Source organism: Alosa alosa, chromosome 4, assembly GCF_017589495.1.
Source record: "Alosa alosa isolate M-15738 ecotype Scorff River chromosome 4, AALO_Geno_1.1, whole genome shotgun sequence".
NCBI classification, from domain to species: domain Eukaryota; kingdom Metazoa; phylum Chordata; class Actinopteri; order Clupeiformes; family Clupeidae; genus Alosa; species Alosa alosa.
This window is the reverse complement of record NC_063192.1, coordinates 19,175,262-19,191,656: the sequence shown is the minus strand read 5'-3', so window position 1 is coordinate 19,191,656 and position 16,395 is coordinate 19,175,262. Positions and strand designations below refer to the sequence as shown.

The 16,395-nt window shown below is 45.1% G+C and overlaps 1 protein-coding gene across 1 annotated transcript in view; it reads right to left on the bottom strand.

The window, feature by feature from the left end:
- Positions 1-842: 842 nt before the first annotated feature.
- arhgef10lb (Rho guanine nucleotide exchange factor (GEF) 10-like b) overlaps positions 843-16,395 on the bottom strand; it is a 34,961-nt gene continuing 19,408 nt past the window's right edge. Inside the window, exons 19-31 of the mRNA XM_048240614.1 lie at positions 16,000-16,044; positions 15,405-15,574; positions 12,893-13,008; positions 12,312-12,439; positions 11,479-11,579; positions 11,039-11,160; positions 7,658-7,744; positions 6,440-6,660; positions 5,780-5,937; positions 5,279-5,421; positions 2,913-3,084; positions 1,676-1,801; positions 843-1,468 (exon numbers count right to left, since the gene is read on the bottom strand). Coding sequence (XP_048096571.1) covers positions 843-1,468; positions 1,676-1,801; positions 2,913-3,084; positions 5,279-5,421; positions 5,780-5,937; positions 6,440-6,660; positions 7,658-7,744; positions 11,039-11,160; positions 11,479-11,579; positions 12,312-12,439; positions 12,893-13,008; positions 15,405-15,574; positions 16,000-16,044 — 2,215 coding nt within the window. The remainder of the gene's footprint in view (positions 1,469-1,675; positions 1,802-2,912; positions 3,085-5,278; positions 5,422-5,779; positions 5,938-6,439; positions 6,661-7,657; positions 7,745-11,038; positions 11,161-11,478; positions 11,580-12,311; positions 12,440-12,892; positions 13,009-15,404; positions 15,575-15,999; positions 16,045-16,395) is intronic.

The window sequence follows — 16,395 nt, the reverse complement described above, 5'->3', positions numbered from 1 at the left end:
ACATCGAAAGCAGGAAAATGGGACATAAGCCTTACTTATTCAAGACATATTCTAGGGGCGAAATTAGGACAGAAATCCACTCGGAACAAAACCATGTATTTTGTTGCATTCATCTGGCAAATAAACAATTCACTGTCTTATTCAAAGTCCAACAGGTTAAAGTCAAAAAAGGAGACAGGACTTCACAGGACATGTAACCACAGAGATTCAGACCAATGGATCAATAGATATTCAACAGCTTAGACAAGTCACCTATTTATAATCAACTCTGTTATGATGGGCTATGGCATATTTGGGCTATGGCATTTGGAGAATCTTTTTGCACATTATTGATGCAGGTGAACCCTTCCCACTTACCCTAAGGATAATGTCCAAGTACCTGGCCAGCATCATATTCACTGCCAACAGTAACTGACCAAGTGGTGTGACACACAGTCTAACAGAGCAGTGTTAGTACTGAAACCTCCCATGTCCACACTAGACCACCTTCAGCACTCAGATTTCACCATGACATTCTGGACAGACCCCTCTCTCGTCTACCTGGTAAAAATACACAGAGACAAAATGAGCATGAACTGAACTACTTTAAAATTGCACCTCATGATCCCTTTAGCCTTATCTTTATGACACATCATTTCTTCCACAGATCCTCCACACATAGTACCACTGAACCTGAGGATGGAATATAGGATATTATATACAGGGTGATTCCTCAGAGACAGTCAGTACAGCGTTGAGAAGGCAGTCCTATTTTCCTGACATATCATGGACAGGATATGTCTCCGCTTGGCTCCAGGGCTAACTGTCCTGTCAGCCAGATGTTCAGTGGGAGAGTCACTGGCTCAGACAGTGAGCGGGAGCTGCCAGACCATGAGCGTGCTCTCATGTGATGTCGACCCCCCGAGGGCCGCAAGAGTCCACCGAGGCAGGAGCCGAGCCGAGCCAGCTGGCCGAGGCGGGCGGAGGCGGACGCCCGAGGCACGGAAGCCCCTGCCCCCGGAGACGACGGCGGCCGACATGACCCGCTCCCTCCGCAGCCCCTCCTTGAGCGTGGGGCGCCCGCGCACCCAGATCTCCGGGTCGTCGCTCAGCTCGTAGATGGAGCCATCCTCCGGGCCGTGCTCGGGCCACTCTGGGGCGGGCGAATCGGCTCCGCGGCCCTCGGGCTCGGCCGAGAGGAGCTTGCCCGGGAGCTGGGAGGTGGAGCGCAGCCGGTACTGCAGCAGCACGCCCTTGGGGCGCCTCTCGGGCTGCGGGGAGTTGTCGTTGGCCGTCTGGAGGGACTCCTGCGAGGTGCTCCTCTTCTTCCCCTCTGCCGCTGCCGGCGACGTCGCGCCATCGGTGGCGGTCGAGTCCACACCGTCGGGAACGGAGTCCCGTTTCAGCAAGTCCGGGGACAATGTGCTCGAAGTGGCCACGAGGAAGTCCACAGGACCATTGTGAGCATTCAGTGAGGTCATAGCCTTACCTGTAAGAGCCCAAAATGATTAGGTAAAAAACAAACAAAAACCACTTGCTATGTTGTGATCAACGTGATACATGTTTTTGTGAGTTTCTCCTTCTGAATAATTCATTAGAATATTTATTTTCTCATCTTTCAGATCATTCTTTACCTCAGAGCCCAGTGCACATTTATTATCATATTTATTATATTTATATAAGTTTCATATCTCACCAGTTATTTTGGGAATCCCCTCCAATTTTGGAACGGGGAACGTGACGATGATGCCCTGGGCAGTGCCGACCCACAGCAACCCCTGGCAGATGAGTAAGCTGGTGACACAGATGGCCTTCTGACCCGCTAAATGAAAACATATCGGTAGCGTTAACATAATTGGCAACAGTAAGACGTTTTGGTCTAAAACTGGAGAGTCAACTATTTAAAAGGTATGCAAAAGGCTTGCAAGCAATATTAACATTGGTCCTGATAAAAATCTTGTTAGTATGCTGTCTGTTGCCGATACCATGCTGAGAGCGTTGGCGATGGAGACGTCATGCTGTGTGAACAATCTTTAGTTTTATACATTTTTACCGGTTGCTTCCCAGACCACAGAACTGCATGGTGTATAGTGGGTAGAAGGAAATACAGGTGGATGTATTGGTTGGCATAAGACCATATATAAAAATTCAGGGATGATATCTAAAGCCACTGCATGAAAAACATGCATTAGAAGTGTTCATCATTGTCGCATAGTGCTGATTTAAAGAACAGTCCACCTACAAGCTGGATCTACTTCATTTGCATTCACTTTTGGACTGCAAATGGACGCAAGCGACTGGCAGAGAGTTCTGCCGACTGGCTAGCAGGCAGCTTGTGCTTTAGGGGAGTTTATCTGCACATCAGACCGGGGCCTCCATCACCACCCCTAAAATAACAGGACACCCCTGACCTCTCACGCACCAGCAGATACAGAAATGCACATCACGGGGGGGAGACATTTCCACCAGAGTGCTGGAGGATGAGCTCATATCCCTGGCCTTTCAACCTCCTCCTCTCTCCCTCGGCTTTGATCTCCCTCCCAAACCCTCATGTTAAACTTCAGAGTGGAACATTTTGATTTCGAAATGCGACTCTCAATTCCAAACGCAACCAAGTGAGGAAAATGTGGAGATGCAGCACTGGCACACAAAAACCCCACAAAACCGCAATAACTTGGAGAACAAAATGATGGAAATTTGACATTCATTTGGTCGGTGTGTCATTTACGCGAAGGGTGCAGTTTGCGGGTTCAATGTTAGCATGAAGATTTCATTTACCCTTGAGAATTTCAAAGGACTCTGCCTCTGCAAAATATGGTGCCACCTCCACTAGTCACACAGACACCGTGAGTGGAATATTTCTGGGGCTGATTCTACCCTGGTTGTGGGCTACATCTGTTTGGAGCAGACGGGCGGAGACTGCGGGGACTTGCCTGGGCCCAGGTAGGCAGGGCGAGTGGAAACGTTGATCTCCTGGAGGTGCTCCAGCGTCTCGGTGTGGAACAGGCGCAGAGACGAGCCCTGGGAGAAGGCCATCCACACGCCGCCCCCGGCGCGCACCATGTGGGTCACGCTCACCGCTGGCTCTGGGTGAGCCTCAAATGACTGCAGGGGGACAGAGGGAGGGGGGGGGAGAGAGGAGGGAGAGAGAGTGGAAGAGAGAGAGAGAGAGGAGAGAGAGAGAGGAAGGGAGGGGAAGTGAGAGAGAGAGAGAGAGAGAAGGAGAGAGAGAGAGGAGGGAGGGAGAGGAGGGAGAGGGAGAGAGAGGAGAGAGAGAGAGGGAGAGAGAGGAGGGGAGGGGGAGAGGAGGAGAGAGAGAGGAGGAGAGAGGGAGGAGGAAGAGGAAGGAGAGAGAGGGAGAGAGAAGAAGAGAGAGAGGAGAGAGAGGAAGAGAGAGGAAGAGAGAGGGAGAGAGAGAGGAGAGGGAGAGAGAAAGAGAGAGACAGGAGAGAGAGACAGAGGAAGAGAGAGGGAGAGAGGAGGAGAGAGAGAGAGAGGAGAGAGAGAGGGAGAGAGAGAGGGAGAGAGAGAGAGAGAGAGGGAGAGAGAGGGAGAGAGAGAGGGAGGAGGCAGAGAGAAGAGGAAGGAGAGGGGGAAAGAAGGAGGAGAAGGGAGAGGAGAAGAAAAGTGGATCAGAGGAGAGAGAGAAAGAGAGAGAAGAGGAGAGAAGGAATGGAGGGATGCAACAAGAGATGAGAGAAGGAATGTGGAGGATGCAACAAGAGAGAGTGGAGAGAGGTGGAAGAAAGAGGAGAGGGAAGGAGAAAAGAGGAGAGGAAAAGACAAGATCAGGGAAAGAATAAATACATGTACAAGGCTTTGTGTTTACAATGGTGCAGATCCGAGGCACTGGCCCCATTTCACATTCACAGAGGCCTGCGATTACACCGTCTGCAAGGCGGAGCCACTCACACACTAAATTCTGAGCCTAGATATGTCTAGCTGTGCAGCCATTCCTGCATAAATCTGAGGCTTTCCGCTCAAAAGGATGTCTGTGTTTCAGGATGTTGTTGGAATGCACACATTCAAAGCTGCTAAGGGCCTTTACTTCAAGCTCATCCAGCATGTTTTTTGGCATCATCAATTTTAATGCGTCAGCTGTACCTACAGGCTGTTTAAAAAAATAAAAAAATAAAAATAAACAAGGAAAAGGTGATTTTTAAAGCATCCTTAGATCACCAGTCGGCTCATAAATTAAACGCAGCAAGAGGAGGAGGAGTAGCAGTCCTCCAGCAGTTTGACAAATTACCAACGGATACGGAACGGTGAGATAAATAACATGAAGCCGAATTGCACCCCACCCCCAGCCCCCTGCATTCAATAATGAGTGCAAAACACCACGAGATGACCGTCATTTATCTCCGAGCGCTTACACACACCCGTGTGTCCTCAAGTGGCCCGCCGGCACCACTCCTCCTCCGATTCCCGCAGATTTATAACAACCGCAGTCAAATCTATTTCTGATATTAAGCATGGGGGGGGTGTAGGGGAGTTTGGTGAGGTGGTGGTGGTTGGGGGGGGGGGGGCTTCTTTCCTCGCGGCAAAGTGGAGAGGTTGGCTCAGTTGTCAGAAGTGATCAAAAGGTACTGAGCTAACATGCTGTTGGGCTTCGACGGGAAGGATACCTTTTATGTGCATGCTCAAGCTTTTTCTGTCATAATGCTGCTTGCGCAAGAAGAGGGTGAAGGGGAAGAAAAAACACCACAAAAACAATACGCAGTTAAAAAGTATGAACTAATGTGAACAGCTTTTTATTCATCGCAGGTGAGTTAACCTGCTCACACAGCTGGGCAACTCTCTGGAGACCATGACAAAGGTGTGTGTGTGTGTGTGTGTGTGTCGTGCGTGTATTCCTGTGTGTGCATTCCTTTTCTTCTTCTTACAGGTTTATGTTTTCACATCTAGTGAGGAGGAGTTGTGTGGAGGATAAATCTAAACACTGGCAGCTACCACACACACAGGGTCTGATCTCATGGTTGAATATGGGACTATGAAATCAGCTTCTGCAAATGAGCAGCAGGTTAACGTATTGAGCAGGAGATAAAACGTTTCTTAGATCCGCGCTGGGCGGTCTTTGACCTAAATTACCAATTAATTTGATTAGTCAGCTCCCGCTGGGAGACTCTATTGGCTCATCCTTGATTTCTTTTATTTGTTTATCATTTTCTCCTGCCTCATTGAGCATATTTGGCTAATACAGAATTGTCTCTCCGCACACTAATACTCCGGGGTGGGGGGCTGATGACGGGAGGTTGGAGATGGGCCTCAGTGTGTGTGTAACATAGTTAAGGCGACATACTTGCTTGTGAAGAGTGGAGTTCTGGATGACCGTGACACGGTTGGCGCAGCAGGCCCAGACGGAGGCCTCCACCCCCAGCAGAGTCTTGACGGCAGTTGAGCCCACTGTCACCTGCCTGGCGGTGTCCCACTCCCACAGGCCGTCTGTAAACAACAAGCGCCGCCCGCTTATATAACTCACACACGGACATGCACAAGGACACCGCGTTCAGAACAATGCCTGATGCAATGTTTCATACACTGAAGTGTTTGCGATTTAATTCACAGCAAACTAAATTATTCATAGAGTCTTTTCTTTGAAAGATGGACGATACAATAGAAACAGAATAAAAAAAATGTCATTGATTGGATCACACTGACAAAACAAGAGCACGCTGTTTCAACAGGATATTAATGCAATCTCTCAGAGACAGAATGACTCACACTGCTTACACCACTGGGACTTTCTACCATTAATTCTCTATTAGCACTTGAACAATGAAGTGATCGTTAGTAGTCTTACCTTCACTCTTCCGGCTGTACACCAACACAGTGCCATTCAGTAGCCCTGCGAACAGGAAGTTGGCCGAATTTTTCAGACACAGAACTGGAATGGCCTCAGGGTTCCGGAAGGTCTGTAGGCACTGAGTGGTGGTGTCCACACTACCATACACTAGAATGCTGAAAAAGAACAGAACAAAAGTTTGTAAAATACACATGAACAAATTATGCAAAATAGAATGTGCCTTTTTGGTGGACAGGGCAGTATCAAGGTCAAGGTCGTGGGTTCTCTTCTGCTTGCATGGGCTGACCTATACAGCGAGTGACTCAGAGGTAGATCTGGGTTTGAGCGAACCTGGATACACATCAGAGCAGGGCTAGATGTGCTTCCAAGTCAGCTCCTCTATCAAAGCAAATCAATTCAATCAAATGCCTGGTCTGTACCTTACAAATTTACTACATAAAGAAAGCATCTATAAAGATCCTACAATTACAGCAGACCTGTTTTGCTCTCACACACACACACACACACACACACACACACACACACACACACACACACACACGCAGACACACAAACACACACATAAACACACACAAACACACGCACACACACACACACACAAACAAACACACACACACACACACACACACACAGAGCTCCCACTAGGCTTCCACTCACCTCCCATCCCTTAGCCCCACACAGATGGTGTTGCCTATTTTAGCCGGGCACTCCAACTCCTCCTCTCCGTCCTCCTCAAAGGCCCCGCGCTCTGGCTCGGTCACACACTCCAGGCACAGCGCCGGCGCCCCCACAGGGAAGGACTTGACCGAGCGCGGCGTAGCTCTGTTCAGGGAGAAGATCTCCACTTGGCCGTGGGAGTCATCCCCCCAGCTGCCCACCTAAGAAGGGGGCGAGAGAAGGCAGCAGGCATGAGAGACAGAGAGAGAGAGAGAGAGAGAGAGAGAGAGAGAGATAGAGAGAGAGAGAGAGAGAGAGAGAGACATTGAGAGACACAGAGAGAGAGAGAGAGAGAGACACACACATTGAGAGACAGAGAGGACAGAAGTCTGAAGAGTTCCTCTAAGCTAGGTCTAGGATTTCCTCTAATCCTCCTGAGAGAGTAAAAGAACTTGACGCCATCCCACATTGCTGTGGAGAGTAGGCCCCCTGCTGCCCACCTAGGCAGAGGATGAGAGAGGAGAGGAGGGCAGGCATGACAGAGAGGAGGGGGGGGGTCTGAAGAGTTCAACTCACAAAATACCCTGGGAGAGTTAAAAGAGCGAGGATGCACAGTAGCAAGAGGGAGCAAAACCATAGCTACATGCATCAACTATTAATGGCCGCATCCTTTTGATGTTCGGCTCTTGATATATACAGAATGTATGAAGACTTCAGAATGGTTTTAAGGAAACTTTCATCCTTCCTCGCCACATTTGAAAATGTTCTACAAATAATTTAAATTTGAGATCTAGTTTTGAGATCAAATTTTCACCTCAAACTTCAAATATGAGATCAAACTGTTATGCCTTTCTACAGTAGATTGCATTCAAAGCCTAAAATCCAAGGTCTGGGACTCTAATTGGCTAAATAAAACACAATACAGGTCATGCTGAAATCCTACTGCTCTGAGAAGTTTGACAGGTCAATACATACTCCACAATCACTTTCAGTCTAGACAAACCACAATGCATTGAGCATTTCAAAGTTCTGTGCTTTTCAAAGTAAACATCAACTTCTCTCTCCTCTCCCTTCATCTCCAGGTTCAAACTGGGTTCTCAGCAACACAAACACAAAGCACAGAGACATGGTGGTAGAGATGCTGAGGGCTCCAAGGGCTCCAAGTAAAACAGCGGGGTGTGGGCGCGCCTGTCTGGGGCCCAATCAGAAGATACTTACCCACAGGTAGCCCTGGGGCAGCGACGTACTGGCGGCGGAGAAGCCGAGGAGAGCACACTGGACTGGGTTGTGTAGAGCGGTCTCCAGCTGCAAGGAACCACAAAACACATCAATTATGAATTAAGCCAAGCGTGTTCACCTCGAGGTGAGGACAGTTCAAGAGCATTGTATGGCAGAAGTGCAGAAGAAATACTGCAATCTTCAACAATAGAGCATTGACTTGTAATTGCTGGGGCAGAGAAGTTTTTAGTTTAGTTTAGATGTTACAGTGTCGTCTCGTTAGGTATGTAAGTAGTGCATGCAATATATTCTAAAGGAATACCTGACATCTAAATACCTGACTCGTCAATCTGTGGGATTTAGTCCGGTTTCTCTACTAGATTACAACTGACGGTTTTAATAAGTCCCTATAGGTATTACTTTATATCCCTCTTTCATTTCAAAGAGAATGATATTGACATAGAATCTGAATGGGATTACTCTTTTCAATGCAAACAAGGACAAAGGTTGGCTGCTTTGGATACCCGAGGTGAATGAAAAGCCCTTTGAATATGGTCTTTAATGAGAGAGGACAGCGTGTGTGTGTGTGTGTGTGTGTGTGTGTGTGTGTGTGTGTGTGTGTGTTTCCCCATTGGAACAGAGGAAGCCATCTGAGGTGGGTTCGGACTGCAGTCACAAAGCCTATTTAGTGGAAGCCAAACTGATGGCAGGTTGACTTTTTACAAAGGGCATTTTTCATGGTCAAGCGGTGAAAGGCATAAAAGCTTGTTTATGACACATGAGCCGTGAGTCCAAATGTCAGCCTAGTTACACTGACTGACTGTCCATATAAAGAGAAGCCCAAGCTGAAATTTTCCCAAGCTCCTTTCATTTCAGATAAGTCCACCAACCACATTTTAATACTCAATTACAGAGTATGACTTTTTCATCTAATACTATCTGTCTGACATTCCAAACACTAATTGTCAGAGACAACAAAGCATTATGTAATGTGTTGTGTAATTACTGGTAAATGCAACTGTAAGCCCTTTTATGTTTGAATGGATAAAAATAGAATATCTGTTTTAGAGAAATGTAAACCAGGATTGCGGGGTGGTGTATATGTATACGTGAGTGTGTGTGTGTGTGTGTTGGTGTGTGTGAGTGTGTTTGTATGTGTGAGTGAATGAGTGTGTGTGTGTGTGTGCGTGTGTATGTGTGTGTATGTATGCATATGTAAGTGTGTGTGTTGGGGGAGAGTATGCAATCTGCATAAAACACAGAAACACAGCACATAGAGGATATTTGGAAGCGATGTTAGTCTTTTTAAAGTGGAATCTCCATTAAGGCCACGGCTGATATTTCCCGGCCTGCTCTACTTCCCCCTGGCGTCAGGCAGACATGAGGGAGCTGTTTAATATGTACATAACTCAGTGCTTTGGAAATACTCATTTCGTTATCTTTTGTCAGGCGAGCCATTTTCCTTTCACAATGTAGCCGGGGACATATTCAGCTCTGAATAATTGTGATGTCTGATCGGCTTTTTTTAAGCGACTATGATTTACTGTTGTCGTCAAGTCGTCTAACAGCTTAGTTTTTTTTAAATGTGTGGTTGTGTGTGTCTGCTGAACTCCTTAATGTGCAGCATTTCATCATTATGCAGTGTGTGCAGATAAAAGACAAGTGGAAAGGGCTGCCATGTCTGACATAGTTTGTCCTTTGGGGATTTTTTATTTTTTTGCAGGATACCACAGATAAACATCTTCCTGTTCTCTCTCTCTCTCTCTCTCTGCCTCCCTGTCGCTCTCACTGGTTGCAGTTTGTTTTTATTCTTATCTTTCATCAGTGAGAAATCTTTTTCTGTACAGCGGGGTGGAGACGGAGGTTAGATGTGTGTGTGTGTGTGTGTATGTGTGTGCGTGTGTCTGTGTGTGTGTGTCTGTGTGTGCGTGTGTGTGTGTGTCTGTGTGTGTGCGTGTGTGTGTGTGTGTGCGTTGTCTGTCTGTGTGTGTGTGTGTGTGTGTGTGTGTGTGTGTGTGTGTGTGTGTGTGTGTGTGTGTGTGTGTGTGTGTCTGTGTCTGTGTGTGTGCGTGTGTGTGTCAGTTGGGGTGTGGATCAGTGTGGTGCCCTAGCTCGCTCGGAGGGTTAAGATTCCTGAAGTGGCTCTGATCAAACACATCTCTCACGCTGTAAATCCCCATCGCCTTCAGAAGGGGGGGTGGGCAGCGCGAGTGACCATCATTGCCTGCTTGAGCGCTCTTCTGTGCTCCTCAGCACACCTCCACGCGCCTCCACTCATGCGTCTCCTCCTCCCTGAGCACCATTCATTCAGCTCATTCAACTTTAGACCTGTGGCCGCATCTGGGCCAAATGTGGGCCAGAGGCACGCCACATGTAGGTCCAATCTGGGGCTTTAAAACTCATTTTCCTCACTGAGTAGCTCCCATTCCCATCGTATTCCATTTAATCTACGCCGCTCATGATCGGTATTGGCTCTCGTCATTATATCAGGCTCTCCGCCAGAGGAGAGATAGAGATACTGCGAAGGATTTGATGGTTTCATATACAGAATTAGAAGAAGAAAATAATTTATTAAAATAAATTAAAATAAACACCTAAAACAAACCCAGCCAGATATGTACTGTTGGCACATAAGAGATTGTACTGTATTCTCACGTATGCTGCTAGGAAGAACATTTTACTGCAGTGGATTACCGAAAAAGAACCAACTGTTAAGGGCTGGCATAAAGTGCTGTTTGAGTTGAGTGCCACTGGAGTACTTGACACATGCATGTTACATTGAAAGTCAAACCAATTCTTCTAGGTTTGAGAGCCATACAGTATTTGAATTATTTGGAGCCTGATGTTTCTGCCATCTTGCTACAGGGATTCTCTAAAAGAGAGATCGATAAGAGAGAGACGATTATTTATAGAACTTTTGGTTGTATATGTGTTTAACTGAGCCAATGTGTTGTTTTGTGCTTTTGGTCTATTTGTTTGTAGTGTGTTTGTTGGTGGATTTCACAGTGGATCCATGTTTTATTTGTTGTGACTGTGAAAACGAATAATATATATATATATAATATATATATATATATATATATATATATATATATATATATATATAAAAAAAAACTTGAATCCCTGAGGTATTATATGAGTGTAGTTAAATATCAGTGAATGTCTGGTGATATGTTTGTTTTTCTCTTTCATAACCTGTGGATACTTTTAAGTAGGTAGATTGGTTATATTGGTAGAGTGTTTTTTAAGGACACCACAATGATTGAAAGCTCTCTGGTCTCATTTTAACCAAACACATTTTAAATTGGAGAAAAACTATTCAGTGCCAGGACATTCTCTCTCCTCAGCCTAAACCCATTAGTGTGCCTTGGAATGTCTGACCTTCCATTCTTGGGACTTGATGTTGAAGGCTGGCATTCGACAGGCCAGAAGTGGGCACCAGAACGGAGGCTTAGTTTTGTCATCGTCATCTGCAAACACCCATCCAGGCATATTTTCTTCCCCTGCACAAACAAGAGATTTTGGTCACATACCTCAGGGAGGGAAACAGAGATATAACAGAGATAACAAGAGTGGACAGGCTCAAGTCATTGTCAAGAACAGACAACACAACACTGAAAAAAAAAATTCTTCATTTTTTGCCATTATTCATTTTTTCACAGGACATTCACATTGATCAAATGATTACATTTCAAACTACAGTACAGAACAACAACAGAAACACAGGAAAATCACAACTGTAAGCTGTAACAGCAAAACTAGTTCTATTTCTGATCATGGGGCTTGCAACTGTCAATTTATATGTGACTCTGCCTACACACTTTGTGCAATCTTAGCCAGGTGCAGCCGGTTGACCCAAGAGATTTTGCTGAGAGGATTGGGAGTGTTGAAGACCACCATGAAACTCACTGGACGTCCAGACCTAGACAATAAAACATAATAACACACACACACACACACACACACACACACACACACACACACAGGAAAGAGAGACACAAATCCAATTTGAGCCTTTTTGCAGATGCAAGATAAATGTTTGTCATGTTGTAGATGACATACGCTATCTATAAAAAAAAGTCTAGAGGATATTTCCCCGTGGAGTCATCTGGCCAGCTGTTTATATTCCACAGGTCTCTCTGCATTCCATCCCATCTTATGAAGAATTAAAACCATAGCTGAATATGAACAATATGATGCACTATGCTCTACAGGCATACTGTAGTCAGTAACAGCAGAAAATGATTCAATAATTCCTGGGTGTTTCATCTGACCTGAGAACAGCTCATCCAACCATCACAACAATGCCAGGGGAGACCAGTCATAGCCTGCAGGCTGTTCCGTTAGCCTCAGCGTGGATAAATCTAGGCACCACCCCCTCATCTACGGTTCCTGCTCTTCCATTCAAAAGGATGCCTATGTAAGAGCCACCCACAGTGGTACAGCATTCTGGAACCATGTCCCTCCTCCTCCTCCTCTCTCCACAACACCAATAGCGAAGGTCTACCCGCATAGTTAGGATACACACATGCAACACGCCAACTCATTCCTCTGAGTCGGGCCTTGATCTCCTGCTTCATGGACTGGGAGCTTGGGAGGATCTCCAGATTGCTGGGAGGCGATCCGTGATTGTTTTGTTTGGCACGGGACTCACTTGTCTGGTTTGCCAGGCACCATCAGTCGCAGACGGCACTTGTTGGCACACTGGATCTCGTCCTCCTTGATGCGAATGAGTCGCTGCAGGGCCAGGCACCAGTCTTGCCCCACTGTGGTGTTCAGGTTCTGGGCACAGGAAGACAATTGACCACCCCATGATTAGCTCTTTGTCACAACCCACACAGAGGCATGTGTATATCCCAGTTCTCTATTTTGCTCTCTGTTTTGTATCTTGTTTGTCCATACAGTTGGCTAATGGTAGTGGGAAGCAAAGATTCTAGAAATGTTCTAGCATCTTTGGTGGGAAATAAAGTAGCGGCTAATTCTGGAGCTGATTGGCAAAGCCAAATAAGGGATATATCCTGTAGAGAGTCTGCACATGGGCAATATGGAGTCTTTGTCTGAGTAAATTACCGGTACATAAGCAAATGAAAGAATGGATAAATAAACGTCAATGATAGAACAAATGAATGGACGAATGAATGAATGAAATTGGCAAGAGATTCAGTTTCCCTTTAGAAAGGTAACCAATGCTTAATTGGCAAATGTATGTAAGAAACGCATATAGTCCTAGCTCACCTGATATTCTCCTTGTAAAGTGCCCACGAGCAGAGTGACCTCCTCCACCACGGACAGGTCATGCTGAAGCTCCTGCAGGTCCTGGTAAAGCCGGGGAGGTCCCAGAAACACCTTCCCTGGAACACACAACACCACCAACCTCTTCACCATGGGACAAAATCCCTGCTAAATTGAATGTAATTAATTAAGTAGCATCTTGGCCTTGGGTTTCATGTACTCACTTGTTTGTTTGTTTGTTTGTTTGTTTGTTTGTTTTTCACATGCACTGTTATCCTTCAAGGTTACATACACAATTAGACCAGCACACTCACTGTAGGAACTGTAATGAGTGACATTACATTATGGCTTGGGCTTTGAGAACCCTAGCGATCAAAATCATATCACCAGGACTGAGATGCATCCTGTTACAGAATATGAACAGGACCTCAAACGACCTCTTTAGGTGGAGGAAGTTGATGAATAGAGATAGGCTCTATCATGACATTCTAAAGTGCATCGTCACTCGTCAAAAGTCTATCCAAATTTAGTAGGATGTCCAGTTCACCTTGGGAGGGGTTTCGTTATCAAACTTGGAGCGCATGGCGCAACAAGGTGTTCCTAGGTTTTTTAATCAGTCATATGGGTGTGTTTGGGGCGTAACATCATTTAAACCAATGAGAATGACATCTGTCATTCCCTTTAACGGCGCAAAGCGCGATATGTCAAATAAATGCATCGGTATTTTGGCATTCAACGGCGCATTTGAAGGAGGCTGCTTACGAGACCGTATGAAATAGTCATTCTTAAACCATGCTTTACTAAAACCTAGCATAGCCTTCACGCATTTGCACTCGTCTATTATTTGAACTCATTGGCAAAGTGAAACTAACTTCACCAAGGTGTCAGTCAACGAAGACAGTTATATGCAGTTACTTTCACTATTGACTGACAATGGGTTACCATCGAAAACATTGACTGGAAAAAGCAACACTTACCCTAATATTGCTCAAATGACTGAATAAAACAACATTTATCCAGCAGAGGAGTTGCTTATATCTTGTGACAGTGCGTCTTCAGCTGTGCTCCATACGTGTCTCTCGCCTCTCCCCTAATCACTTTTAACGGTTATTACCAATTTGCAAATGATGGTGAATAACTACTCATCATGAGATGTACAGTATTTCGTGATATCTTTATTCTAATTATGTTTCCCATTGTAATCAGTGCAATTTGTAATGCTTTGCATGGACGTGCGCTGGTGTGCGTTCATGAGTGATAGAAGGATGGTGCGTGCACCTGCCAATATGACTGTTGACATGCGCTCTTAAAATAGCATATGAACAACTTGCCATTGACTTCTGACCAGGTGATAGCGCCAGGCCCCTCCCTAGGTTGTTAATTGCCACACCCCTGGGCGCAATGTTTAAAAAATAAACGTGCAAAATACCGAATTAAACTTTGCGCAGGTGGAAAACAAGTTTTACGCCATGCGCTGGTGTGCAAAATACAGCCCAGGCACCTATATGACTTCAGTCAAATCAGTATGCACAACCTCAAACTGGTCATTTGCATGCAGGCAGGCCACTGCTTACAGGTAGCCAATATCATGTTGATGTGAACAAACAAATCTGTTTATATTCACATCACCAAAGCAAATTGTGTGTGCGCATTCTGAATATGGTAGAATATCTTTTTTTACCTCATAAAATGCATGCTTTCATGTCAGCTTTTTTTTTGGAATGTTATGAAAGCCGAATTATTTAAACCAGACTTGCAGGGTAGCAAACTAACTTTCCAGTGCACACGCACACACTTACACTCACACACATACCCCAAAGGTGAAAATTTACATTCAGCAAATATTTTCCTCTCTAACACAAACTACCAAACATAAACTGTCCCAAATCCCATCTCCCATCACAACAGTCAGTATTGAGGCTAATCTGGTATGCAAGTCTTGTGGTTTACTTGAAGTGTGTTCCCAGCAAAGATTATTACGAAGGATTTTGCCCAAAGCTACACAATGTTCAAATTGAAACATATCAATTTAAGATGCTTTTAAGCATAAAACTCGCATATATCCAAATTTGATGCTAAATAATTAGGCAGACTGTCATTTTATGTATTTTTGGGAGATGTTGTAGGTAATTTCAGCATTTCATTTCAGAAATATATGCAAGCAAGTCCATTTATATTCTTTCCCTGTTTCAGGACGCTTCCTGCAACATTCCATGCCTCTGTTTTTATCTTTTCTAGTATCTCACATACATACCATTCATAGGGCTTCTTGGATTGCTAGTTTCTAATCTGCAGTACTAGAACTATGGCTAATCTGTAATGCAAGTACTATAGTTTACCTGAAGTGCTAGTACAGTGTCTAATCTACAGTACTAGAACTATGGCTAATCTGTAATGCTAGTTCTATAGTTTACCTTGGATTGCCAGTACAGTTTCTAATCTGCAGTAGCTATAGTTTACCTGGAGTGCTAGGCTAATCTGTAGAAATGCTAGTAATGCTAGTACTTTAGTTTACCTGGAGTGCTAGTGCTGAGGCGTTTGTTGTTGCTGGGCTGGAAGAGATTCTCTTTGCTTGGTGAGCCCTCCTGCCCCACCTCCACCGCCTGCACTTGAAGCAAGGGGGCACTCCACTTCACCGCGTACTTCGGCCCGATAGGAACAAGGCTGCTGATATCTGGAGGACCCCTGATGGTAGAGAGAGATACATTCACTCCCCAGGACTTTTCTGACAGTCCACAGGCCATCTCACCCAAGACCAGTTGTAAAACAAAAAACAAAAAAAAGATCTAAAGCCCTTTGAATTGTCATGAAAGAATTCAAGGAATAACTAATGCAATTAGCAAGCTCATGATCAATTGAATTTGTCGGGCATGAAATGCACCCCTCTGTGATTTTAAGGTCATTCCTATTCATATATTCGTGCATTATGCATGATCAGCATTGTGATTAGTTGTGTGAGGCTTCTCTGAGTGATCGGACCTTCACCCGTCCAACTTCCCTGTGAAATGCAAACTGATCGGTCTAATCAACATGCTCTGAGGATCAAATGACCCAGGCATCATTAGGAGGCAGAGGAAAGCTCCCCAAAACAACTTGCAGACTGACTTTACCAAAATCTTTCCTGAATGAAGGTATCAATGCCGCTCTCAGTGTAACTGCTCAGCACAAGGACAAAAAGAAAGATGGTGGCCTTCATAGTGAGTCATGGAGGAATTGCTCACAAATGCTGTGAGCAATACAATAGCAATACAAATGCTGTGTCACATACTTGTCACTTTCAACATACCGGGTTAGTTCTGTTAAAAGCAACTAGCTCAAACAAAAGTGAATAGACCAATACGTTTCATCATGTTGGCACTGGTCACTTATACTGAACAAATGCACAAAATGTGTTGTCCCTATCTGGACACAGAGATGTGTTAAAAAACAAAGCAAGTTGTGTTGTTTTCAACATGTGTTTTAGGAGTGTGCCTAATATAAAGACATATAATATTAAAAATGCACAG